A 27998-nucleotide genomic window follows, 5' to 3' on the forward strand; every position below is an offset into this window, starting at 1 on the left:
ACGCTTTTTGTTGATGATTATGAGTGGGATTAAACACCTCAATATAGTATTTTTTCTTTCTCCCTAGCTCCGTATCCCAAGTATGCTTGTGGAACTTATCCATAACAAAAGGTTTTATCTCTTTACTATTTATGGGACACGTGTTCAAGCAAATAATACTAAACCATTTGTTATTTTGCTACATCCAGGTCTTCTTTCTTTTGCACAATATGTTATTAAAGACAACCTTAGGTCATCTGCCCTCTTCCATTTGGTCAATTTTTTTTAAGTACCTTATGACTCACACCATAGCAATTGTTTCAATAGGAGCAACCCATGTTTCACTTAACAAGATAGCATAAGGAATTGCACTTTTAATTTTGAATTTGTTTGTAATCAAACACTTCTGAATTTTCTTAATTTGTTTCCATTGCATGTCGGATGTACTATTGGCCCATAGTTCGCAACCATAGAAAATCACTAGAATCACTAGAAGCCCAAAAAGAGTTTGAGTTGTTTTCCAGTCCCATAACTTTGCCTCTCTACACCTATTTTGAAAAGCATAAAATGCTTTCCAACTCCCCAAAGTTCTTTTCTTTCTACAACCATCCCAACTTAGATTTTTGTTGAAGTCAATTAAGAGGTATTTGTAATTTGCAACTTCTTCCAAAATGTTGTCTTCAAAGTAGAACTTATGTTGGTCATGTTTTCTTTTTTAGAGAAAACCACTACTTTCGTTTTGCTAATATTGACTTGCATCCCCACCCTTCTACAAAAATGCTCAATGGATAGTAAGTGCTCTTGCAAACCAAGAGCATATTTAGCAATCAAAATAAGGTCATCTGCATACAAAAGAAGCCTTATAACAAACTTGTCCAAATGAATACCATCACCCCTTGTGAATTTAACCACTTCTCAAGCTTGTCGATATATAAACCAAAAAGGGTAGGAGACAATGGGCAACCTTGCTTGACCCCGATATCGCTTCTAATACTTTCAGGAATGCGTGCTAAAGTTCTAATTTTGACTTTCACCTCTTCATGCAACCTATGCACAACTGCTCTCAAATGTTTAGGAACCCCAAGTTCCTCCATTCTGTGCCAAAGTTGATCCCTAGGAACCGTGTCAAACGGTTTTCTGAAATCAACAAAGCAACAAAGGACTTCTTCCTTTTTCTCCCAAACTTTTTCAATGATGTGCCGTCAAGTTATACAATGATCAATTGTGGAATGCTTAGGTCTAAAACCTGCTTGCCTTTAGCATGCTTATCTCTTTCTTTTGCCCACTTGTTGATTTTGTTTTTTAGCATGCTTCTAAATAACTTCGCAAACAAGGGGTTTATCATTATAGTCCTATAATTGGAGGGATTATTGACGTCACCATTCTTGAAAAGAGGTATTGCCAGGCTAGTTGTCCATTCTGTGCGAAACCCCTGTTGTATGATGTTGTTGAAATTTTTTGTAATGTGAGGTGCAAGAATCTTTGAGCCCCACTTTAGATACTCTGCTTGGAGTTCAGCTAAGTCTTTTGCTTTTCCAACACCCAACTTCTTGATACCCATCTCTACCTCTTGCACCGTGAAGAGTTAAATATTAGTGTTGACCTAGGTGGGAGGGTCAACCTTGGGATCCTGCTCATAAAATTATCTTGCATAGTCAAATCATTTAAAAATTGTAATACTATTTTCATTTTGCATCTTTCTCGGTTGGAACTCCTTCCAAAATAATTTAGGATTATTTTTCATAAGGAAGATTAGTTCTTCCCTCTTTGAAACCAACCTTTTTTACTTTTTCTTATAAAAATATGATAATATAATTTTTGACAAAATGATAAATTTAAGTTATTTAAAATATGAATAAATTTAACCTCTTTAAAAACCCAAAACACCTTAATTTATGTAAATTACATCACTAAAACTTGAAACACCTTAATTAATTTATATAGATTACATCACTAAAACTTAAATAAGAAGAAATTTCTACCAAATTTTAGTTGAGGTTGAAAAAATAAAAAACACTAACAAATAACCGTTTTCTAAATTAATATTCGTACACTAAATTAAATATATTGATATTTAAATTAGTAAAATATTAATATAATTATATAATCTATTAAATTAAATTTAAGATAATTAATTCAACCACAAATATAAATATTAATATATTAATGTCGTAGACCTGCATGGATGGAATGTATTAATACGCTGGCCATGGAAACATGGAACGAACATTACAGTTTTAAGTTTTAAATTGTAGCACGTGTTCTTTAGAGATTAGTGGGACCACACTGTCGTGGACGATGCCACCGTCTGATCGTCGCCTTCTACTGCTGCTGGTGCTTTTCTGTCGAATCGGACGGCAAGAAAAGAAAAGCAGGCTTGATTCCCTGTGACAATTCATTCCTCCCGTGAAGTCAAAATAAATACGAGCCCTTTGCATCGGTGCTCTAAGTTTTCCTCTCTTTTCGTTCCAATGAAATATTTCTCGGCAATGGAAACCAGGAAAAATTCGTGCACTCTCGAGTTTCTTTAGCAAATGGTTTTTGTTTTGCTGCTTCAAACCAGAAGCAGAATTTGGGAATCTATGCCTAAACTTGAGTGGACTTACAGACATTTATCCAAATCTGGAATGTGGGATACTACAGTTGTTATATCCTACTGGATCTGGATTTTTAGTTAAAACTTCCAGCATTTACGGGAATATTTTAGTTTTATGGCAAAGCCGACCCGCACTGTTTCTCAACAAATTTCCAATTTAAAACCTACAGTGTAACTAGCAAAATTGCATAGGCTGCCATTGTAGCTTAGAGCGTTCGTCGGGCTGTATGATGTTTCCTACAACGGGGAAATAGTCCTATTTCAGGTTTCTCAGGGGCCATGCAAAGGGTATTTAACCTTATTTTTGCGTTTTCAGTATTCCCAATTGCCAACCAGAAAGGGTGTACTTCAATTTTTGAAGATTTCCAGCAAAAGCCTTTTCTCTTTTCCCCAAATTTGCTCGAGTCCGAAAGACCAGGGGAAAAGGTATTTTTTGGTTCCTTTTTTCTTCGAGAAATCGCATCGGAGGCCGAGCAAAAAGGGGTTATAATTGTTGCAAAGGAGGGTTTTATTATTCTCATAGAGGCCAATTAGATTGGGGAGCAAATAATAATATTACGAAGGAGAAAGAAGCAACAGGGCTTGTTTTTTGACCATGGAAAGCGCGAGTATGGCCGGAACAGAAAGGGCGGTAGATAAATTGTGGGTGCAGGGATCTTCTGTTCCGTGTTCAGTCTGTCTTGAATTTGTCATCGACGGAGGTCAGCGTTCCATCGCAAAGCTCAAGTGCGGTCACCTTTTTCACCTTGGTATGTAGCTTTGTCTATGGGAAACGATTTTGTTTGTTTGTTTTTGTTTTTGTTTTGAAGATTATCAGTTTGCAAAGATCGGCCAAGTTAAAATTGTTAGACTTTAAAGTCTAAAGATGTCATCAGTCATCCAGTGATCAGAATATCTCAGCACGGGACAAGAGTCTGTTATTGTTACATTGAATTTTTTTTGTATCCATTTTAATAAATTCGACTATTTTCTGAGAACATCTTTTGCCTTCACTACAAGTTGGAATGGTTATCTGAAGATCCTTTTTGAGATATTTTCAGCAAATTGCTTTATGCACATCTAATGTATTTCAACAAGGTTGCCAAGGTTCGGGGGTATAGGGTGCGGGTATGCTGTTTTCAAATCTACGTTTTATCAGTATTCGAGGCTGCTTATATAATGAGGTTCTGTTGGGCAACATAGATATAACTGAGTCTGAAAGAGACTACTAACTCAACAAGCAGCATGACAGGAAGACGTGTCAGGGCAGAGAGAGAGAGAGGGTAGAAGAGAATTCTATTAAAACATCGACGAGGCCAACTGGTCTATGGGATCGAACAATATACATCTCAGGCAACATATCTTCTGGCTAGGAATGAAAAAAGATGTGTGAAAGAGACGATATCAAATATTTGAATGTCATTGTTGTATTACTCATTTGGACGTGACCCCCATAGTTGGTTCACTTTCTCTTAATTCGTTTGCTCTGAGCGACTTGTCTCTGACGCTTTGCCTCGTGGTTCCACTGAAATGCTACCTCTTAAGTGCTGTTATCTAACTTTGTCCCTTTCTCGATGTCGATATATGCCACACAATAGAGGAGGAAATGCTGCTTGGTCTGTGTTTCTTCTCTTCTGCTTACCCAGCATGTCTTACTTTCTCATCGCTTTTCCGTTTATCCGTGGGTTATGTCCTTCTTCAAGTCTCAGATCTTAATCTATGTGAGTTATGAAATTTTACAATATTCAAAATGGAACTATTCCAACAGTCAATGCCAACAATAGGAAAGGAACAACAATGAATGGAAACAAGGGTTGGGGGCGCCGGCAATTCCTAAACAATGAAGGATGACATCTCCATGTACTTGGTATACAAATGGGTGAACAAGATTTGATTGTATTGGTGATCAAGTGAATTGATTACAAGTGAACGTGGAGCCCCCCCTTAATACAATTATCATAATAGCACCTCTCCACTAACATAGTTGTCATTAATGCATACAACTAACGTCTATCCCCTAACTTAGTGCTCTCAACTAATATAGTGACTAATGAGCCTACAAAAATGTGTATTGGTACACAACATGCCCTACGCCCTCTGCCCAAGGGGTTAGCTGAACCAGTTGTTGCCAATGTTTCTGGGTATTTGGCTAGTTTCGTGGCAGCTGCCGGGTTCAAATCCCCCGAGTGAGGCTTAAAAGTCTACGCCGACAGATTTACTAGGGATGTGCCATACAACAACTGCGGAGAAGCATCCCTTGGGCTTCCTTGTGAGGTTTTCCTTGGGAGAAAAAGCATGCCCTACCCCTTAAATACGTCTTTCCTGAGATCTGTCTCTAATCCTATTGCTAATATTCAATGCTTGAATAATAAAAATAGGCTTGGTTATACAAAAATGGCCTTTATTAAGATATTGGGTCATTACTAGCCTATGAAACCTAACGACTAACAAATACAATAAGTACGTGCATTACTTCCATGTGACATTTTGTCATTGGTCTTGTGGATCATCATAAGGAGTTGTTAAGCTTAATTATTACTGATCTTTCAATTCAAATAAATAGTCAATGATAACCACTAAGTGAGCCAACCAGTGTAAATATTATTCCAGGTTGCTATTATCATTTTTAATTTTATGTATAACAGGTCTCCAAACCTCATTAATTTTGAAGCTTTCTTCAGCCCCCCACCAGATCAGACACCACGCAGAAGATCACGGACTTCTTTAGGGCGCTACCATCAGCGCAGGGCACCAAAAGAACCATTGACTGACCCACAGACACTGAGACCAGATCAGTGCGGTCTCAGGGGGGCCGACCCACCAGACTGCACCAACGCTCCAGGATTGGATCCACCCCTGGGAGGTGCCCTAGAACCTCCAGGCGACAACAGCGACAGCCCAGTATGCCCACAGGACAACAGACTTTGACAAACTTCTCTCAGTTTTCTTCTCTCGACCTCGGATGTTAGGAGTAGGAACTGGACAGGAGACTCCTTCCCTGTTTCTTCTTCTTCTCCTTCTCTGCTTCATCGCAGTGCTTTGTTTCGAAGCCGAGAGCTTCTAGCTTCTACATTTACATTTACTTAGATTATAGATGTATTTTCTGCTTTTTAAAAGAAATGTTAAAGGGGACTGTTTGGTCCACCAGCTTGGCATGATGTAATCATTGTAACCGACAGTCCCGTTGACCTATTATGGTCATTTGTTGGACATTAATAAAATTATCTTATCTTATCTTATCTATTTCAAGGGCTTCTCATACATTTCTTTTGCCATAGTAGCGTTTTCTATGCAAATCAGATGGCCAGTATTATGGGAATGTTCAGCCAAAGCAGATTATTTAACCCGGTTATACTTTATGTCTGCACATTGTTGTTTGAGTCTAATGTACAGTGATCTCCCTGTCTCACCAAATAGTATTTACCACACGAGCATGGTATTGTACAAAGTTTAAACACCCCTATGATGTTTTGGATCAATGACGTCTTAAGCACCATCCAACAGGCCTTGTGTTTGGAGGAGTGAAGGTAACTTTGGTATTACTTTTCTTTAGTATTCTTGTGATTTTGTCTGTTGTTCCTTTGATATAAAGAAGTGTGATTTTTTCCATTTCGTCCCATGGTACTTGAATGATCTGGTTCCTACCCCTAGCTCTCAAGACAGCCTTCTTGACTTGATGTTCTTTATAGCCATTATTTCTGAAGACATCAGCCAAGTGATTAAGTTCCTGCTTCACATGATCACTGTCTGAAACCTTAATTGCATGAGTCACCACTGTATTAATGACCCCAAGGTTTTGGTCTGGGTGGCAATGGGACTCAGCGTGAAGATACCTGACAGTATATGCCTTTTTGCGATAAACTTGATGTGATAACATAGGATATTTCTTTCATATTCTATCAGGCCAATAGGCTGGGGATTTTTTTTTCTTTTACTTCTAGCTGGTCCACGGAGATCCTTCTGAAAAGATTGTTGAACCAGACCTACCTGTAGGTTTTGAAGATCAATGCAGTGTCTTGAACCATTTGTTCAATCTTGCCCTAAAAACTGCAAGAAATGGGACTGAGTTTGAATGCTCTTGGGATGTTCTAGCATGAGAAGATCTTGCAGGGGCGTGGAATCTCTATTGAATTGAAAGAAGAGATTGATGCATAGCCAGGCTGTTCATCACTGAGGTTTTTAAGTTGTGGCCCAAGAGGAACAGAGCACAATTCTTACTTTAGCAGTCATTTTAAAACAAATCTTCTGCAAGGTTCTTTAAGGTGATTCCATATGAATGGCCTGGGAAGATTTGAATTGTAACCTTGGAAACATATAGAGGAGTCCTCACAAGGAACCAAAGTTGGATCCTTGAGCAGAGTTGAAACCTCACTCTCGAGGATGAGGGGTCTTCTGTTCAGGACCCGCCCTTTCCTATCTACAGCTGCTTCTTCGCCAGAGAGTCCTTTGGGTGGATAAAGACCCGAAATGGCAGAAATAGAGCAGCTCAAAGAAGAACAACTCAAAGGATTGGTGCACCCGATGAATTGGGTGATCAAAGTTGACCTTGTGCATCAAGGCTTATGGGCCAGTGATCAAATTGGACTTTTTGGGCACCAGCTCTAGCTGACCTGCTGTCAGGTTTTGAGGGATCAATTATCCTTGTATGTCAGCTTGACTGTCAGGGACCATTTCATTTAATGCATTTGATCACCCAATTTGTGTATGTGTGTGTCACGGTATCATTTCACTTGTAAATGGTTCCACAATTGTGATCAGTAAATTCTTATTGTATTCTTTGTGAAGTTGAGCTCAACACAATGATTCTCACAACTTGAGTCATGATATTTCTTCACATTGCTTCGATCCTTGCCTTAATAGCTCATTCTTTTTTCCCAACATTAAATGTAAGTTGAGGAATCTTGGTGTTCTATCTCTATGGTTTGGATTGTGTGCTGTTAATAGTTTATGACTGTTTTGTTTTTGCAATGACGATTTTACACACTTTTAAGACCTTATGTTCATCAGCACATTCTGTCTGAAACACTGATTGGAATCAAATAAATACTTAATTGCTTCTGCACTTCTTATTCTTTAATCACCATAAGCTTCTGCTGTATTCAATTACTTTTAACAGTAGTGTTATTTGTCAGATTGATTTTATCACAACCAGTTTGGTTCCTTTAGTTCAGCCTGCCTCAAGCCACACATTTGACCAATCACCACACAGATTGAAGAATAGTGAGCAGCTAGGGTCCTCAGTTCCGACTCATTTCTTAACACTAGCCCTGTTCAACGGATTAACAGATGTGTCCAGTGGGGAGGGCAATGTGAAATTCTTAGTAATCTGTCTTTTTCATTTTTGTATCTTTCTTATCTGATTTTTTATCAACTTTATGGCTTACATACGAGAAGGTTCAAGCATGCTTGAGATCTGCCCTCTAATGCAGTCAGCTCCATAGAAGTTTCATTGGGGAAAAGGGTATAGAAAATTATTGTTAATGCGGGCCACCTTCATTTCTAAAGTCGTAGTTATGATTTACAGTTTCTGAACTATCATAATCCTTTTGACCTGTTAGTGGTTAAATACAATAGAATTTTTGTAGATGTGTAAAAATCGTACTGATGATTACTGTAAGAATTTGCTTTACAAGTGCTGAGAATATCTTGTAAATTTTGATCAGTTTGCTAACAAGGATATATCTTTAATTTTGTTCTTCTGCAGATTGCATTGGGTCAGCCTACAATGTAAAGGGAATAATGCAGTGTCCAAATTGCAGAGATATTGAAGATGGGCAGTGGCTTTATGCAAATGGTTGTAGTTCACATGAAGATATTCCATTTGAAGACGTAATTTATGAAGACGACTACGACATTTATGGTGTTTCTGAGTTAGTATTTTCACATGAGGTGCTTGCTTTCCTTCAATATGCTTTCATTTTTTCCTTCCTCTTTTGATTAGTTCATTATAGTGAATGAATATAATTCAGTTTTCAATGCCTGAGAGCAGAGCTTTCCCTTTTAGTTCGTGTTTAAACTGATAGGGTGTTTGGTTTGTATTGTCTGAAAAGTTCATTAAATGCTTGCCATAGAGGATGTCCCTGTCTTTGTTTGTGTGGAGTTTTATGCCCAAGCGTAGCTGAAAGTTTGACATAAGTTGTATGGTGCAGAATGTGAAGTTGACATCTTTATATTTCTTTATTTCATGGGCACCAATATTGGGACATTTCACATTTCTTCAAGGATTGAACTGACATGGTATTATAGTTATCTTTTTTACATTGAAAAGGGTCTTGGCTTTCTATCGACAAAAAAGAATAATTGACATTGTGCTGGGTTTTAAATTAAGCTAGCTTCATAAATTAGATATATATCATTAGGTAATAAAAAAATTTACAGAAAATATTTTAGCAGTCAGACTACAAAAGTCTGTTTGTTAACTATCACTTTATGTCTTTATTTTGGAAATGTTTAATTTTATCCTTTTTTTGTGGGTTATTGTATGCATAAACTATGGCCTTGATATTTAGATAAGCACAGAGAGAGAATGGAAACATGCGATCTTTGCTAGTCTACTAGTTCCTTGTCTGATTGTATTTGTCTGGCATGAGTTATATTTTCCGGAGAATTGTGGCTTAAGTGACTGATCTTTTGAGCGTTTCCCATATTTTTATTTCTGACTGAACCCACTTTATTGTTACTAAATTTTCGGACATTCAGCAACATGCTTGTGGTTATTGTAATTGCTTTATTTTTTTTTTTTTTTGAAAAAGTCGGTTGCTATGTATTATCTTCTGAAAAAAAACGAGGGTCTAAATCCCTCTTTGTACATAAAGTTCGCAGATTGAGAGGAGACTAGGGGTTCACAAAATGAGGCTGCCCCCTTGGTCCTTAGTCTACTTTTTTCCTTACTACTGCTAGAGATGGTACTAGTATATATTCTGATGAAAGAGGATAACAAAAAGATGCATTTGACTTTCATTCAATCGATCATTATGTGTTGAATGTGTCTCGCTGTTGATTCTTCTGGATTCTCATCTTTGACTCCCTGGTTTGCGCTGGAGGAGCTAGTGGCATTGGGGTGCTTGTCCATCCAGGATTTCAGAATGGCGAGCGATTCCTCAACATGGCCACAACGATTGGAGAGCTGCTCGAATTGGTCTCGGAGAGAGGAGACCCTGTGCATGAAGAGCTGAATTTCTGCTTTGTATTTCTCCGTGTTGATGCGATCTTGTTCAAAAAGTCTTCTACTGTGCTCATCGAGACCCCTGTCATGCTCTTCTAGCCTTGCAGCAAGCAGCCCTTGTTTTTCCTCTATCAGTGATTGTTGGGTCCTTATTTCTTCCAGCTCAAATTGAAGGTCTGCACAGTGCAGACAGTCCTCACTGCGTGCCATGGAGAGGATGAAGCAAAAAGGGGAAAAGGTCCAGTAGGCGGTGAGGATTTTGAAGATTTTAGAAAAGTTTTGCAGACTGATTTGGAAGACCCGGTCAAGAAAGACAGCAGATCTTACTTTCTGAGCGACAAAAGAGAAGTATAAGTAGTGCCGGATGATGGCGCGCAAGCTTGGAGGGTGAATATTGAGGATAAGGGAGAATGGACCAGAGGGGGGCGTGTTAGCAGAGTTCACTTTCTGAGCAACAAAAGAGAAATATAAAAGAGGCCGGATGATGGCGCGCAAGTTTGAAGGGAGAATACTGAAGATAAGGGAGAATGGGCCCGAGGGGGGCGTGCTGTAGGGGCAAGTTTGGAAGATGGAAGGCGGCCAGCAGAGGAGAAGTAATGAAAACAGAGAGTGAAGAAGGGATGGAACAGTAATACTAGCCTCCCCACAGAGACTATTCCTGAAAAACACCAAGACAAGGATTAGTGAAGAGATAAACAAAGCAGGGAGTAGCAATACCAGAGACTGATTTCGGCTTCGACTCTGGACGAGAGCGCCTTCATCAAACCAGAGTCGCTGCTCTTGCGCAAAGCAATGAATGGTAATTCTTTGCTTTCCTCTGCCCGTATTTATGGAGCGAAACCAACAATAGCCTGAGTGTATTACAGGAGACGGATCCTCTGAATTGATTAGATCTTTTCCTAAATCTCGATGGCGATTTGCTGGTGCAGTGTATTCGATCTTCCGTCCTTCGCTGAGTTGATTGGTTTTTCTTGGGATGTAAGTTGTTCTTTGAGTCGATGCTTGAATGTGACTACTTATGCATTTCATGCTCTCTGTCAAGTGTCCTGAAGCTGTTGAAGCCATGCCCGTCACACGCTTGCTGGATCTGTGAGCCTGGGCAATGTCAGGATTGGCCTGTGTCATGGCAGAGGCTGGAAGGTATCTCTGTTATTGTGCCTCAACGCACCTTCCGGATTTCCAACTGCGTTATTCGCATGTTTGTTAGCTTCCCCATTGAACGTGCGAAGGATATGGTAGAATCTGATTTTTTCAAAGTGTTTGAGAAGGAGATTGATGCGTTGGATATGTTGCTGAAGGTTGCTGTTTGGTGATCTCCGATTGTGGTTCATGAAGCCAATGATTATGGAGGAATCTCCAAATACAAGAGCTTTTCTGATCCCCATGCTTTTTAATTGCAACAACCCTTGATAGAGAGCTAGGGCCTCTGCATTATTATTTGTTTTTTTTCCAAGACTCCATTCATAATTGCAAATTTCTTCTCCTAATTCATCTATGATGACACCTCCTGCGCCTGCTGGTCCTGGATTGGCCTTTGAGGCGCCATCAAAGTATAAAATTGGGCAATTGTTACTCTGGATCCACCTCTTGTAGTCCTGGGTTGGAAGTCTGATTTCCCACTCCCTGGTCTGATTTTGATGCTGTCTGTCAGTTCTCTGTATACTCTGTTGATGTCCTGGACTGTCAAGAATATGCCTAATCATTGACCTCTCCTCTACTGAATAATCTGCTGCTTTGGTTGTCCCTGAGTGTTTTGCTGCAATTGTCTCCTGCGCCAAGAGGTGAGCTTTGTTGCATGTCTTCCATACATTACTCTCTTTGTTTTGGAAGATTTTTTTGTTTCTTGTGAGCCAGATTTTCCATAGTAGGTTGTGAGGTATGATATCCCAAGTTCTTTTGACAATCTTGCTCCTTTTATCTTTCCAAGGGCAGTTCCTTCTCCAATCTTGGATTGCCTCTGCAATGTTCTGATGAGATTGCCATGTTATATTGCCCAAGTTGGACAAGTTGATCCAGCATTTCTTCGCGAAGGTACAATCAAGGAATAGATGGTGGATGGTTTCCTCTGCTGAGCAGCAATTGGGGCAAATTGAAGGTCCATGTATCCCTCTCTTTCTTAGATTTTCAGAAGTGAGGATTTTGCCTTTTAACAGCAGCCATATGAAGAATTTGACCTTGGGGATTGCCTCAGATTTCCATATTGTTCTCCATTGATTCCATATAGGAATCTGATAAGTGCTGTTGCAAATGAATTGGTAGCCAGACTTGATGGTGTATCTTGAGCCCGTGGGGTCCCATCTAAATCCATCTGCTTCTCCTTTTTTAATGGGAGCTCTGTTCTGAAGGTTTTTATGGAGGACTTGGTAGCTTATTTCTAAGTTTGGGGGAATAGCTGGAAATTCCCAGCTAGTCCAGGCTCCTGTGTCAACATCCCATTTTGAAATTTGATCCAGCCTCTGAATGCCCTTGCTATTAAGATAGAGAATGAAGGGAATGGTTTCTTCGACTGTGTTTAGAGGTTGGAAACCCATTATCTTATCAGTGGCATAATTTATACTGCTCCCTCCCCCCGGAATCTTTGAGGTATTTTGTCTGAGAATGGGAATTGCTTTCTTACAGAGGTGCCAGATTTTAGTAGAATCTCTACTGGGAATATCAATATCAAGGAGTCTTTGCCTATTGTCAGAGAGATATTTGCATTCAATGACCTGTTTCCACCAAGCTTTTGGTTCATTGATTAATCTCCAAGCCATTTTGATCCCAAAAGCGAGGTTTAGGATTTTGGGGGCTCTAATTCCCAGCCCACCTCTATCTGAAGATTGAATTACGCTTTTCCAATTGACCAAATTGAATCTATTTTTTTCTTTTTTTCCTCCTTGCCATAAAAAGTTGCGGAGGGCAGTTTCCAGCTTATAATGAAAAGAGGCAGGAGCTTGGTAAAGAGTGAATCGGTATAGAGGTAAGGAGGAAATACCTGATTTGAGCAAGATTAATCTGCCTGCTGGGTTGAGCCATTGAGTTCCCCATTGCTGGACCTTCCTTTTGACTTTGTCTATTATTTCATTCCAGGTAGTGGCTTTTAGAGAGCCCATGGTGACCGGCATCCCAAGGTAGGTGAAGTGGTCCCAGGTTGCTTTGTAGGCAACACCAAAAATGTTGGCTATGCTGTGAGCTGTTTGATTGGAGATATTCCATCCATAAATACAACTTTTTTGAAAGTTGACTTCTCCCCTTGAGCACGCCATGAATTGATCGAGGAGGATTTTGAAGCGCCTTGCTATAATAGTAGATGCCCCTCCAATGAGCAGAGTGTCGTCAGCAAATTGTGAGTGGTTGATATTCTTCACTCCGTTTCCAAACTTGATACCAGAGATGAGGCCAACTCTTCTGTTGTGTTCAAGGGTGCTGCTAAAAGATTCAGCCATCAAGATGAAAAGATAAGGGGAAAGAGGGCAACCTTGCCTTAACCCTCTTGAGGATTGAAATGCTTCGCAAGGGCGGCCATTTATGAGAGGCGAAATCCAGGGGCCAGAGATACAAGCAGCAATGGTGCTGATGAAGGCAGAATTAAATCCCATTTTCCTCAAGACAGCAAACAAGGAGTGTCTTACTCGATCAAATGCATTGGCTAAGTCAAGCTTAAGAACGAAGCCTTTCTCCTGCCTTGAAGTGCTGGAGTGAATAGCTTCTTGGACCAAGGTGATGGTATCATGAATTTGCCTGTTGGACATGAAGCCTCCTTGATTTTCAGATATGAGGGAAGGGAGAAGGGGCTGGAGCCTAGCTGCTATAATTTTTGCAAAGATCTTGTAGGAAGTGTTACACAATGAAATAGGTCGAAATCTGGAAAAAGAAGTGGGGCGATTTTCTTTAGGAATGAGGGCGAGGAAAGTTGAGTTTGTGAAGCCCCCCATTTTCTTTTTCCTTTGGATTCCATTCATCATTTTAACAAGGTCTTTTTTTATCAAATGCCAATGGTCCCTATAAAAATTTATTGGGAACCCATCTGGACCTGGAGACTTGTCTGGTTGTAAAGTCCAAATGGCTTTTCTGATTTCCTCCTCTGTTATTTCACTGTTTAAGCTGTCATTCTCCTCAAGAGAGATTTTTTCCGGTAGATGCTTAAGGAGCGCCGAATAGTCAGCGTCTCCTTGGTTTTCCGTGAGGAGACATTTATAATGGAGGAAGGCAGCTCGTTTGATGGATTCTTGGTCATTATGCTGGCTGCCATGACTGTCAATTATAGTGTTTACATTGTTCCTTGTTTTTTTTGCAGTGGCCTGCTTATGAAAGTATGCCGTATTTTTATCACCTTCCTTTAACCATAATTCTCTTGATTTGATTCTCCACTTAATCTCTTCCGCTCTCTTGATTTGAATTAGCTGTCCCTGAACATCCCATTCTTTACTTTTCAGCTGATGAGTTAATCCATGGTCCTCTATTTGTTTATGAATCTCTTCCAAGTCCTGCTGTATTTTTTTCCTTATTTTTTCTGGCTCTTGATAGCTGACTTTTGCCCAATCCTTGAGTGCTTTCCTTATGTTTCGAAGTTTTGTTTCCCATATGTGATTTGGAGAGCCTTCAACATGATGCTTCCAAGTTGCTTCTATGATAGCCTCGGCCTCAGCGTTGTCTCTCCACAGAGGATTATACCTGAACGGAATTGGTCCCAAATGAGCTTGGGAGTCCAGCGTTAAGAGAATGGGGAAGTGATCAGAGGCTGTAACACTGAGAATTTTGGTGTGGCCGGCAGCAAAGGAGGAGAGGAGGGAGACATTGACCAAAATTCTGTCCAACCGTTCCATAATGTTGCCTGGCCCCAACCTTCTGTTGTTCCAAGTATATTTCCTATTTTTTGGGATGATATCCAGCAGTTCATGTTCAGCCATTATCACTTCCATCTGTCTTCTGAAGGGATCGGAGGTGAAGGTGCCCCCCCTTTTCTCATTCGCATGAAGGATTAAATTGAAGTCTCTAGCGAGAATAACATTTGAGTTCTGTTCGTTGTCTATTTCTTCCTTCAGTTCTTTCCAACATTGTTCCTTGTCCCGGTAATGGTTGGGGATATAGACATTATAAATGATGAAGTCACAACTCTCTTCCTTGTTGATAAGATTGGTCCTAACCCAGTTTTGATTGAGGACAGAGGATTTGCAGTCCCAGTACTGCTTATTCCACATAGTTGTGATTCCTCCAGAGGCTCCTCTGGAGTTGCTGCTGGCCCCTGAGAAATTTTTTTGGGCATCTATAACTATTTGCATTTCGCTCTGACTTTGCTTGGTTTCCTGTATCAGAACAATTTCAGGTCTTTCTGTTTGAAGAAGATCTCGTAGGGCAGCTGATTTAGAGGGGTGCCCCATACCCCTGCTGTTCCAAGATAAAAGCTTCATCATGAGGCGTTCGAGCGAGGAGGTGCTCGCCTCTCATGATCTTTACCTGCTGTTTCTTTTTCTTGTGAACCTGTAATGAAGGATTCCATAGGGGTTTGGATCCCTAGGGCTATGTCCTTTTGCGTGCTTTCTTCCCGATGCTGCTTGGCTGACTTTCTTCCTGGTCCCGGTTTCTTATGGATATCACTGGAGGCACCAATGTCTTTTGAAGAGCTTCTGGTGGTTCTGGGGGGGGGAGGATCAATGAGGGGCTGAGAGGGGGTCGAAGAAATCAAGGGGGGTTCAATCAGATCCGGAGATGGCTGATCAGACTGAGGATCATCAGAGGATAAAATAAGGAAGGGGTTGGAGGAGGAGGGGAAGGAAGAGTCAAGGGAAGGTCCAGGAGGGTTAAAAGAGGGAGAGGAGGGCCGGGGGGAGGAGGATCCCGGTTGTTCAGAAGGTGGATCTTGTTTTGACTGAGGTGCTGCTTTCTTTTTTTTCACAGTTTCCCACTGTTCTCCTTGGTCCTCAGAATCAAGATTAGTAATTTTAGAGCATCTATTGGCAAAGTGGCCGTATTCGTGACATACCTTACATTTAAAGGGAATTTGCTCGTAGTCCAGCTGCTGTATGTAGCTCCAGTCATCCACCTTCAGCTTGATGGCTTCTGGTAGGCCTTTTCCAAGGTCCACTTCTACGCAAATCCTTGCACAAGCCTGCATGTTATCTCTAGGCTCGCTTCTGTCGATGTACTTGCCTACTGCATTCCCTATTGCTTTTACCGAGTCATCTCCCCAGCAATGCAGGGGGAGATGGGGAAGACGGACCCAAACCGGAACCGCATTCGGGATATCGAGTTCAGGGTCGAAGTCAGGAGTCCATTTGTTCAGATATAACCCTCGAGAGTCCATAAAATAGGGTCCGTTCCTGAATATCAGATCCTTATCTGCTTTGGTCTCAAAATGGAAGGTATAATAGCCTTTGCCGCAGAATCGAATCGAAATCTTTCCTTGAGTTTTATCAGACCAGTTCCTTTCCACCCATCTCTGGACTGTCTTTGGTGAAGGCCATAAGCCTGTGAACTGCCCTATGAGCCCTTTTTCTGCTAGAGATAAAGCAGCCATTCGTGGAAGAGAAGGAGGTAGCTGAACTTCTTGGAGAATATCAAGTTTCTTGACAAATTTTGATGTTGCTGGTTTCGGACGGGCGGGGGGCAGAGATTTTACCAAATCAGAGAAAGCTTTCTCTGCATCCCCAGAAGATGGATCAGAATGGGCCATGGCGGAGGCCAGGCCCCAAAACAGGCCTCGCGGCCCAGGCCGAGGCGAAGCTGCTGCTGCTGCGATTCCCCAGTCCCGCGCTCCAGCTCCGCGCGCGCTCTCTCCCGCATTATTTATTTTTATTTTTTTTAACTGCTCAATTTTTCGTCAATTCTATGCTTTCTAACAGTTATTATTTCTGCACGTCCTCTTCATTACACGCCATAACGTGTCTGCTTATGTTTAGTAGCTCAATGCATGATGCATGGTAATTTACATACACCAACTTCCAGGTGAAGTCCTTTAATAATTAGTGGTTCCATCTATAGTAGTTTTGTATTTGATTATAAAACACTCATTTGAAGTCTAACTAGTTTTGCGGGATATCTATATTATCATATCTGCTGGTTTCAAGAATTCTATTTTTTAACAAAATCTGACTAGTGTTGAAGGATAATTATGTTATCATATCCACTGGTTTCCAGAATTTTGGCTTTCTATTGTTTATTGGTACACATGAATTCCTAACATTTGCTCATCCCATGCCATAAAATGTGGTTTGATGTGATGCATTTTCTTTCCTTTCCTCGTTTTATGTGGTGAGCAATTATTGTGAAGAATTGATTCTTTATAATTCCACATCAGGAGTAAGCTTATCATTTTCTGTTTAGGATGCTTAGTTTGTTATGTGATGAGATCTGCCTATGGAGAAAATCCAGAATGTGCAGATCCTGTGGGGTCCCTTTCCAGTTTGGAAACACAAGTATTTGCTTGGGATCCATTTCCAGCCTGTCAGAAATGTCACACTGACAGATCCTCAAAAAACCCATATTAAAAAACATATAAAAAACGTAAAATAAAAATATAGAATATAGGTAGAATGTGGGGACCTAAAACCCTTACTGTTGCCTATAAAATAGCCCATCCTCTTATCTGGAATGCACAAATTTGAGTTTTTCATAGCAGTTTGAACCTTGTATTTGTGAGTTTGTGAGACCAATTTGGAGTGAAATATATTTGGAGATGTGAATATCTATGTTTCTGTTTCAAGGTTTCTTTTTACAATATATATGTGTATGTTTGTGTAATTTTATTCATTCCATTTCCCTTTACCTGGATCCTAACTTTTGAAAACATCTGGTGGATATGTATTTGTTTCCATGCAACTTAAGGTAATTTGAATAAAAGTATGCCTTTATAAAGGTTGTGTCTATAAACCCTTGTGTACTTGGTATTGACAATGACAAGATTAGCACATTCGAGGTGAGTTTTTGCAAAAGAAATCTTGTACAGAGTGATTGAAAATATGAAAATACATTTCTTAATATAAAAAATTGATGTAAATATTCAATGTTCCACCAAGTTTATGAGAAATGGGACACGGGCAGGGAAACACACATGGGAGGTGTGTGCAGACACCCCCATATTTGAGGGAGCATCATTGGGGACAGGGGGATGTTGGTGTCCCTAGCATAGGGGATCCCATCTTGAAAATTATGAAAAAATAAAATTTGAAATTTATGAAAACCTAAAATGATAAATGATACATCATACATCTAAAGATCCAAGGAAATGAGAGTTAGGCTATTAAAGCATTAGGTTCAGTATTTTTAGTTTGTTTTTAAATTTTAGTTTTAACTTTCTTGAAAAATTAGAAAACAAAATCGTGGTTTGAGGGGGGGAGGTCTGATGTTGATTTTTGGTAGCTATGGTCGGTATTCAAATCAGCCTTTTAAAAGAAATTAAAATTATTAATTTGAGCTCATGTAGACTCCAAAGAGACAGGTTGGCCCCACTAGTTGAATGGGTGTGACCCTTGGTCAAAACCCACTTGATTTGACCCCTATATATACACATTCGACCTCCATTTGGCAATTAAATCGGATTATCACTTCTATGCTTCACCCCCTATTTTAATTCCCACCAAAGCCTAGGTTAGAAGAAGGTGGTTACTATGCTGATTCAAGATCCAAGGTAGCGTTATCGAAATGGGGTCTAAAAATTTCGATCTTTTTTGACTTATTCAAAACCTTAAATAAATGACATAGTTGGGTTCGTCTCGTCGAGATGATTCCGACAATATAAATTGTCCCAATCCAAAATCCGGATTGAAAGTTATGGCCACTTTAAGTTTAGTGCCACATCATCAATTTTTCCATGTGGCATCCACATGGTCCCTACATTAGCTGTTGACCAGCTCATATCTGGGGTCATAACATAAACAAGTCTATGTACAAGCTGCTGACCCGCTCATCCTTCCACGCAGGTCACGTAAGAACTGTAAGTAGGTGCAGGCCCCATGAAGCCACGTCACCCCGGAGATAACCGTCTCAAGGGTAATACCTCTGAGGAAACACCCTGACAGAAACTCCGTCGCACCAAGTCCTTAACTGTCGAGGTCCAAGGTCCCGAGCAGTGTTGTTAAAAGTGCGATTAAATAAAAAAGCGCGCTTTTTTCCCTAAGCCGATTTAATCACGCGTTTTATGGGAAAAAAGCGGCTAAAATTTTTTTTGCCGATTTTTTCGAAAAAAGCGCTGGGTTGCCAGGACAGCACGATTTTATAAAAAAAAAATTGGTTTTTCATTTGGTCATTTGGGTTTTTTCATGCAATTTTTTTGGAAAGAAACAAATAATTTTTGAGTGGGGCAGCTTAATGATCAATTCTAGGCCCTAGTATGGATATGCTATTCATGGTAATGTTAAATTCTCCTTAATCTTCATTTTCATCCTTTTACTTAAATTTTTAACATTACCATGAAATGACTCAGGATGTTTGAGAGTGGTTCCAGCCTCATTGGATTTCATATGGAGAAAGTAGAATTTTAGATTTCATTTAAAATCCAGCAGACTTATTAGTTTTTCAGGATTTCAGGATTGGGAGATTGTAATGTTTCCAGGTGACACCACCTGCTCGGGCTACCCCTGCCACCAGTAGAGGGCGTGGTCTACCTAGTACCTCCTATATCTCCTACTTCTAGTTCTTCAACTTCTAGAGCACATCAGACTCCACTGCCATCTCCACCAGCACAGGCACCAGCGTCTATATCTAGAGGGAAAGGGAAAGCTGTGGCATTTTCTCGCAAGAGGGGCAGAGGAAATCAATAGGATTAGACCTCATTTTATTGTATATGACATTATGACATGATGAGATACATTATCATATTTTTTGTTGATATTTTGAGGCTGAGTTGGGACTCAAGAGTCAGGACTTACTATTCAGGACATGATTCAATGTTATGTGTGATTTTAGCGCTAGAAATGATATTAAACATCTTATATATTAGTTTTTTTATCATATTTATGTGTCAATGTATTTATTTTATGTTGTAGATGGTTTAGATATTAAAAAAATTGGAAAAAAATGAAAAAAAATGAATATTTTTGTACCAAACGCTTTTTTCCCGCTTTTTCCGCTTTTTCCGATTTTTTCTGCTTTATTCCCGGCGCCGATTTAATCCCGCTCGCGCTTTTAACAACATTGGTCCCGAGGCCTTGCCATGTCACCTTGGAGGAAGCTCACCTTGGTGGAAACCAATTTTGGAAGAAGCTCCTTCTCGGACGAAATACGAGCTCGGCTTGCTCTTGCCACATTATCTCGGAAGAAATTCCCTTGGTGGAAACCCTCCTTAAAGGTAAGATATTCTCAGTGATAACCTTTCTTGGCGATAATCTGCCTCCTAGGAAACCCACCTCGACGATAAACTCCTCGGAGGAAACTCTATATTGGGAGAATACAAGCTCGGGCCCACTCCTGCCATCTCGGAAGAAACTCCCTCAGAAGAAACTTCGAGAGACTAAGTGCTAAATCGCTGAGACTCGAGAAATTTACCGACAATTGAAGAAAAAGCTTTGATTAAGAGACGAAGAATATTCGCCGTCATGGGGTTGACAAATCGAGGTGCTGGGATAGAAAAATTAAATATAGAAAAGACAGAAACTCCTTTTTTTCTGTCTCGAACTAGAACCTCAAAAAAACAATCTTGGAAAATTGGAGAGGAGCGACATTGTAATAACACGCAAGATCTGAGATTTCGAGATTTCAGTTACTAGCGAAAGGTTATATGGGCTTGGAGTTTTAAAGATGCCGAGAGCTAATAACAATGGGACCTCGCCCACATAAGTTAATTGCTACATTTATAGAAGCTTAGCCCATGGCTCGGTTGTGATGGTTTTGTAAATATTTGAGCCTAGCACTAGTACTCAACTGGTCGCTCTTAAGGTTGTTTTATGACCCACTGTGGAACTATCTCTCTTGAGCTTCTTGCAAGAGTTCTGCCCAATATATATATATATATATATATATATATATATATATATATGTCTATCTATCTATATATATATATTTATTGACATATACATTACTCTATCCTTCCTGAGCTTAAGGACAATAAAACAGGACTTAGTAGCCAATTCGGTGGGCGACATAATAAATAGAACAATGACTTGCCCATTCAATTTCAATAAGACACTTGAGCAATTTTCAACTCGTAGTCTGCAGGTCTCTTCAGTTGATAATAATTAGCAAAAGTCAAATCCATCTTAAATCAAAGATCTCTTGATCTCTTAGGCTAATAAACAACATGCAATAAACCCTTGTAAGCATAGAAGAAGCCATACAGTGCCCCAGAGTCTTGTTGGGACTCAACATTCCATCAACATTTCATAGGCAGACATGAAAACTCATTCCAGATTCGATTTAGAGGCATAAACCACACACTTGAGCTTTAAATTACGATCATTATAGGCCTATGGCCAACCACAACATTTATGTAATTTATAAATGCAAGAACCAACACTCAATTATTAGCATGGAATTACCCTGCTTGCTGTTGAAAATTGTGTAACTAGGTTTAGTCTTCATAAGTATGAAATGTAAAGAAATTATTATTGGAGCATGGGTTTCATGCTCAAGTTCTTTTATTTTATAGGTCAAGCACCCATTGAGTGCTTCTAGGGTTTGTCGTAGGTCTAAGAGTTGTTGTCATATATTGAGGATCCCAATGGGCACATTGTATCTTGTAAAGAAAAAATATTTTTGTCTTTAAAATGTCGAAATGCCCTCCAAGATCAAGTCGACCTAGAAGCTGTCAAGTCGGCCTAAGTGAAAAGCCACATCTACCCCTTGAAGAGGCCTATATAAAGAGAGGAACTTGTCCTCCAAAGTATCACTCATCACTCATTCTATGCGAAGAAGAGGACGAAGAAGAGGTCGAAGGAGAGGACAAAGAATAGGTCGAAGGAGAGGACAAAGAAGAGGTTGAAGGAAGTTGAAGTGTTTGGGCTAGTTCTCTCTCCCACGTGCAAGATGAAGCTAGGGTTTCTGCACAAGGGTCATCTCTGGTTCGATCTTGGAAGGAAGAGAGGAAAGAAGTCAAGCGAAGGTCACTTAGGGTATCTCTCTAGCCCTAAGTCTCAAGGAAAGGCAAGCGAAGGGAAGAGGAAGGCTCTAAGAAGAAGATCAAAGTTTTCTAGTGTGGCAGCAGCAGTTGCCAGAGACAAAATTTCGGATCTGCAGTAGGAGGTCGAAGTTCTTGTAGCAAGAGGCCGAGTTAGTGGTTGATCTTGATCTTGGAAGGTATTTGTCTGAGTCACAAGGTCTTGATATTCGTCAATTGAAGGATATATAAGAAGAGGAGAGATTTAAGGGTTTTCCCCTCAAGAGGAGGGGTTTTGGCCTTGGCTTGTAGCCTATATACTGTGTCACTGTTCCTATTGTTTTGATCGCTGTTTGATGTATCTCACATTATAATAATAAGGAACAAAGCTAATAAGGAAAAGGTAACACAAACAATTATCAAATTAAAGAGAATTAACATACTCATTGCCTTATTGAATTCTCAACATGGGATCAGAGCTAAGGTTAGAAAAGGCCATCATGAAGATCTCCTCTATAATGAAGAAGCTCATCAAGAATTGTTCCAAGATAGCAAGCCATCTCAAGGAAGGTATCAAGAAAGCGTGAAGTCTCTTATTTTCTTCAAAGAAGGTATCAATCAAGGAAAAGGATGAAGGTCTCTTCTCGACTCTCTTTGGCACATTCCAAGATGAAGACATTTGGGTAATTGATAGTGGTGCATCAAGACACATGACTAGCCATTCCAAACAATTGAAGACCTTATCAAAAGGAAAATCCACTTATTCAGTGGAACTTGGAGATAACAAGAGCTATCCCGTAAAGGGTATTGGATCAACATCTATAAAGCTAGAGAATGGAAGCAACATCCACCTCAACAACATTCTATTTGTTCCAGGTTTGCATAAGAACTTACTTTCCATTTCAAGCTTAGAAGATAAGGGTGATAGAGTAGCTTTCATTGATGGAAGGGTTGTTGTATGGAGTAAAGACTCAAGTATAGAACAAGCTAAAGTCATTGACATTCGAGAAGGAAGGCTCTTTAGACTGATATCTCATGTGGCCCAAGCCTTGGTTCACATTGAAATTAGCCCGTGTGAACGCTGGCATAGAAGATTTGGTCATCTACATTTCAACCTCCTTCCAACTCTATGTTCCATAGTAGATGGAATACTTGAACTGAAGGAAGAGCATGAAGGAGTATGTAAGGGATGTGCATTGGGTAAGAATACCAAGAGACCATTTGGAAGTGGTGCTTCACGGTCAAAAGAAATCTTGGATCTCATTCACTCCGATGTATGTGGCTTTATGACTCCTAAATCACTTGGAGGTGATCTCATTCACTCCGATGTATGTGGCTTTATGACTCCTAAATCACTTGGAGGTCATTTATATTATGTCACATTTATAGATGATCATTCAAAAAAGACTTGGGTTTACTTAATGAAAACCAAGGACAAAGTATTTACGAAATTTCAAGAATTGAAGCTGAAGTGGAGAACCTTACAGAAAGAAGAATCAAGATACTAAGATTTGATAATGGAGGAGAATATAGATCCAAAGAGATTATAGCATTCTGTAAGGAGTCTGGGATTAAGAGGGAGCTGATAGTCCCATATAATCCCAAGCAAAATGGAGTTGTAGAACGAAAGAATAGATCCATTGAAAAAAGTGTAAAAGCAATGTTACATGATCAGGATTTACCTAAGTTTCCGTGGGGAGAAGCCACAAAGACAAATGTTTACATTTAGAATCGAAGTCCCCATAGATCCCTAGACAACAAAACTCCGGAGGAAGTGTTCACTGGAAAGAAGCCATCTGTATATCATCTCCGATCTTTGGGTGTCTTGTATATATCCACATACCTAAGGACAAAAGAAAGAAGCTAGATCCATCAGGCATGAAGGGAACATTTGTTGGGTACAACAACTCATCGAAAGCCTATAGGATCTACATAAAGGAAGGACAATACATAGAAGTCAGTTGAGATGTCATATTTGATGAAAACATAGCATTCAAGAAATCAAAGGAACTTTCTATAGACTCTAATGATGAAGAACTTCCGGTATTTGAGGAGGAAGTTGACAAGGGAGAAGAAGAATCACACCATGAAGAAGAAGGTCTTAGTGAGCCTGTTCAACCTGTGGTCATACTAGAACAAGGAAAATACCTAATTGGTTGAAATCTACACTACTTGATGCAGAAGGTCATGGGGTAGAAAAAGGCTCATTCAGAGAAAGCATGAAACCCAAGAGATATTCTGGGTATGCTGCATACATGACAAAACTAATAGAAGCAGAACCATCCACTTTTGAAGAGGCTATAAATAATCAAGAATGGAAAGATGCTATGAATGAAGAGTATCAATCTATAATGAAAAATGGAGTCTAGGAGATTGTACCTAGGCCTAAAGACAAATCTGTGGTAACTCCCAAGTGGATCTATAAGATCAAACATGCGGCAGATGGAAGTATAGATAAATATGAGGTAAGATTTGTGGCTAGAGGCTTCTCTCAATTAGAAGGCATCGACTATGAAAGAGACATTTGCTCCAACAACAAGATATATAATGATTCGTTCATTAGTCTCATTGGCAACATTGATGGGATGGAACATCCACCAAATGAATGGCACAATAGATGAAGAAGTCTATATAGAGTAACCCTTAGGATTCAAAGTTAAAGATAGGAAGGCATATGTTTGCAGATTGAAGAAAGCATTATATGGCCTTAAGCAAACACCAAGGGCATGGTATGCTAGAATGGATGCATACCTGCAAAGAATAGGCTTCACAAAAAGTTCTGCTGATTCGATCCTTTATATCAAGGTTGAAGATGGAGAACCTGTAAGCATTCTTTTGTATGTATATGATCTTCTCTTGACAGGTGTAGAAGGTCGAATTGAAGAATGTAAGAAGCAACTAGGAACAGAATTTGACATAAAGGATCTTGGGCTAATGCATTACTATTTAGGACTAGAAGTCTGGCAAGGACCTAATGAAGTTTATTTGGGTCAAGGAAAGTATGTGATCAAGATGCTGAAGAGGTTTGACATGATGGACTGCAAACCTATGACCACTTCGATGATCACAAACTTGAAGAGACTAAGGAGTTCTGAATCAAGCCCTGTGGATCCTTCCAAGTATAGACAACTTATTGGCTCACTGATGTACTTGGTGAATACTCGACGAGACATGTTTTGCAGTAAATGTTCTCAGTCAATTCCAAGTGGAGCCGAAGCATGATCATTGGATAGCAACAAAACATATTCTGAGATATCTGCGAGGAACCATCCACTACTGTCTGAAGTATGATAGAAGGAATGATGTCCAACTGATTAGATATACAGATTCCGACTAGGGGTCAGTGAGCAAGATGGTAGGTGCACAACAGGAGGATGTTTCAGTTTGGGATCCTCCATGGTCTCATGGATGAGCAGAAAGCAAGACACAGTTGCTTTGAGTAGTGCTGAGGCTGAATATGTTGCAGCCTGTGAAGTAAGCAGAGAAGCAGTATGGTTGAGGAATCTACTATCCGATGTGTTTGAAACTTTGAAGGACCGATGAACCCTACAATGATACTTTGTGATAACACCAGTTGCATATGTTTGTCTAAGATCTAGTGTTTCATGGAAATAGAAAGCATATAAAAAACAAGTATCACTATATTCGAGAGCTAGTACAAAATGGTGTGTTGCAGCTACAATATATCTCCACTGATGAGCAGGTAGCTGACATATTGACAAAGTCACTTCCGAACAAGAAGCTTGTGTACTTGAGAGACAAGCTTGGTTTGGTTGATGTATCCTCCCTAATTGAGAGGGAGAGATAGACACTACATTCTTGTCTTCACTTGGGAAGAAAGAATGGAGGATTGGGTAACCATCTGACATTTGATACTCTTTGAGAATGTGGTAGAGCATTCATCCACTATCCACACTGCCTTCATCCACCAGCTACACACTTGTTAATTACACTGTTCGGGCATGTTCACATCCATGCCAACACATCACATTGCAGAAAACTTTAGCTCACTTTCAAGAGAAGAGCATCCACTATAAGGAAGGTTCTTCAATGGTTAAGCTGTTAATGGGTAAAGAAATCACTTCTCCAGGTGGTTCCTCAGTGAGTCAAGCACCAAAGCTTCAACCCCAAGGCAACTCCTAGTGATTCATCAACCCTCACAAACACCTGATTGATTCTTCGCAATTCTAACAGTTTCATCAATCCACAAGCTTCTAGTGGGTTCTTCGGCCTTATAGGCAAGCCACGCTCTTTGAAATAAATCACCTAACAAGCCTCACTCGGAAGGTTCCTCAGTTGGTGCCCTTTTCCAAGATTCGATTCATTGTTACAAATCACTTGATCTCCCTTTCGGCTTTGTGTTCGTACACAACAACTCTAAACGTTGCGTTCTCTGCAGATGCCTTCTACTCACTCATGAGAGAGAGCACATATTCATTGATGAGTGAATGTTCTCATCCCTCTAACAAACCAACTAACTGCCTTCGCTTCCCACATTTTGCACAATAGTCCACCTCCTGATAGTGCAACCCATGCTTGTCTTTAATTTGGGCCTTTTATTACTTCAGTTAAATTTAATGCACAATCAACACTTTTAATTCTTTTCAACCAACTAACACTGATATTTAAAAACAACAATTTCCTCAAGTAACCTCCTTCCTCAAGCAATGGAATTCGTACCCCTTTTCTCAACCATTTTTAAAATAATTACAATTATTTACAAAAGAGAAATGTTAACTAGGGGATGTCACATTCTACTAGTCTTTTGTTCACACGTGTAAAGGAGAAAGCATATTTGAAGTTTGACCAATGAAGTTTGACCAACTTTTGAAGTCTATTTGACCAACGTTGATTGAGTCTCTTTCAGATATGTTTGATTGAATTTATGAGCTGTTGTTTGATTGAGTCTATGACAAGATTGACTGTGAAAGGAAGTTTGTTTGACCTAGATATTATGGGTAGTTTGACCACATCTTTGACCAGACTATTTGATTGAGTTTTTTGGGCAATTGATCGAGATCTGTTTTGGAAGGAGTTGACTAAATCTGGGCAGAGTTGTCCGAAATTCTTCTGGTTAGAGTTGATCAAATTCTGGGTAGAATTTGGACCTGTTTCTCGTTTGTTTGACCTGTGTGAATTTTGTGGTCAGTTTGACTTGGAAAAATTAGATTGTACTTTTGTTGAATTGAACTATTTCTCCTAGAAAAGATTGTTGGGTTTTCTCCCGAGTTTGGGTTTCCCAGGTGAAAATTTGTGTCTCTATGTGCTTGGCTGTCTTTTTATGATCCTACTATCATTATTGCATTATTGTTGAGATTTTCTATGTATAATTGCTTAATGATGTATGTGACATAAGTGAACTTGGTTAAAGAAATCACTCGAAAGTAATTATCAGTTTAGAAGATTAGATTTCTCCTAGAAAATCAACATGGTGTCAGAGCCTAGGTCAAAGATCAACCATTAAAAAGACTTGAAGAAGCTAGTCTGGAAACAAAGGGAGCTTGGGATCATGTTTTGACTCTGGATCCTTGAGAGAATTGATAAAATATGGCTCCTCATATCTTGCAAAGATGTCGTGATGTGCGTAAGTCTGCCTTGAACGTGTGATTTAGACCTCCTCATTATGAAGAACATCAAACCAACCGCGGATCAGAAAAGGAGGAAACATTCTGTGATTTGAAGAGAAGTTTTGTCTTTGTGAAGGAGGCCGAGTATCCTCCTAGGCTTTCATGCTGAATAGTGAAGAGGAGCTGCTAAGACAAGTGTTTGTCTATTGTTTTGTGAAGAAGCCTGTGATCAAAGTTCTGGTGGAGGGCCAAAGCCCTAAAATCTTGTGATCAAAGTTTTGTTTGCAGGTCAAGAAGCCTGTGACAAGGGGGCCGAAAGGCCTTAGGGGCAACATTAGGAGGGCCGAAAGGCCTCAATGTGACAACAATAGAGGTTGAGAAGCCTCATATTAAATGGCTAAGAAGTGCGGTGGTGTCCTAGGCCTATGGAGAGGTCAACATGACAACAAACTAGGGCTGTTGTTCGGGGTAGAAGGTTGTTGAGTTATGTTGTAAAGCTTGTTAGGACTATTTCACTCAGAGTGGAAGATAAGAAAGCTAGAACTAGAGGGAGATTCTATAATACAACATAGATACTTGTTGATGTATGAGGCATTCACCCTTTGAAGATTGCGATTGCTTTTGAACCATTGGCACCATTTGAAATTTGTCATGGCTTTTAACTGTTGGTACCCTTCGAGATTTCACATCAATAAAAGGAGAAAG

At 39.8% G+C, this 27998-nt stretch overlaps 1 protein-coding gene across 1 annotated transcript in view; it reads left to right on the top strand.

The window, feature by feature from the left end:
- Window positions 1–2342: 2342 nt before the first annotated feature.
- The window catches only part of LOC149205357 (uncharacterized), a 138659-nt gene continuing 113003 nt past the window's right edge, over window positions 2343–27998 (top strand). Inside the window, exons 1-2 of the mRNA XM_089395020.1 lie at window positions 2343–3324; window positions 8259–8443. Coding sequence (XP_089251146.1) covers window positions 3171–3324; window positions 8259–8443 — 339 coding nt within the window. The 5' untranslated portion in view covers window positions 2343–3170. The remainder of the gene's footprint in view (window positions 3325–8258; window positions 8444–27998) is intronic.

The sequence above is a fragment of the Pinus tabuliformis genome, chromosome 1_2 (genome assembly GCF_031772625.1).
Source record: "Pinus tabuliformis cultivar Carrire ecotype Pingquan chromosome 1_2, CPIR1, whole genome shotgun sequence".
Lineage (NCBI taxonomy): Eukaryota > Viridiplantae > Streptophyta > Pinopsida > Pinales > Pinaceae > Pinus > Pinus tabuliformis.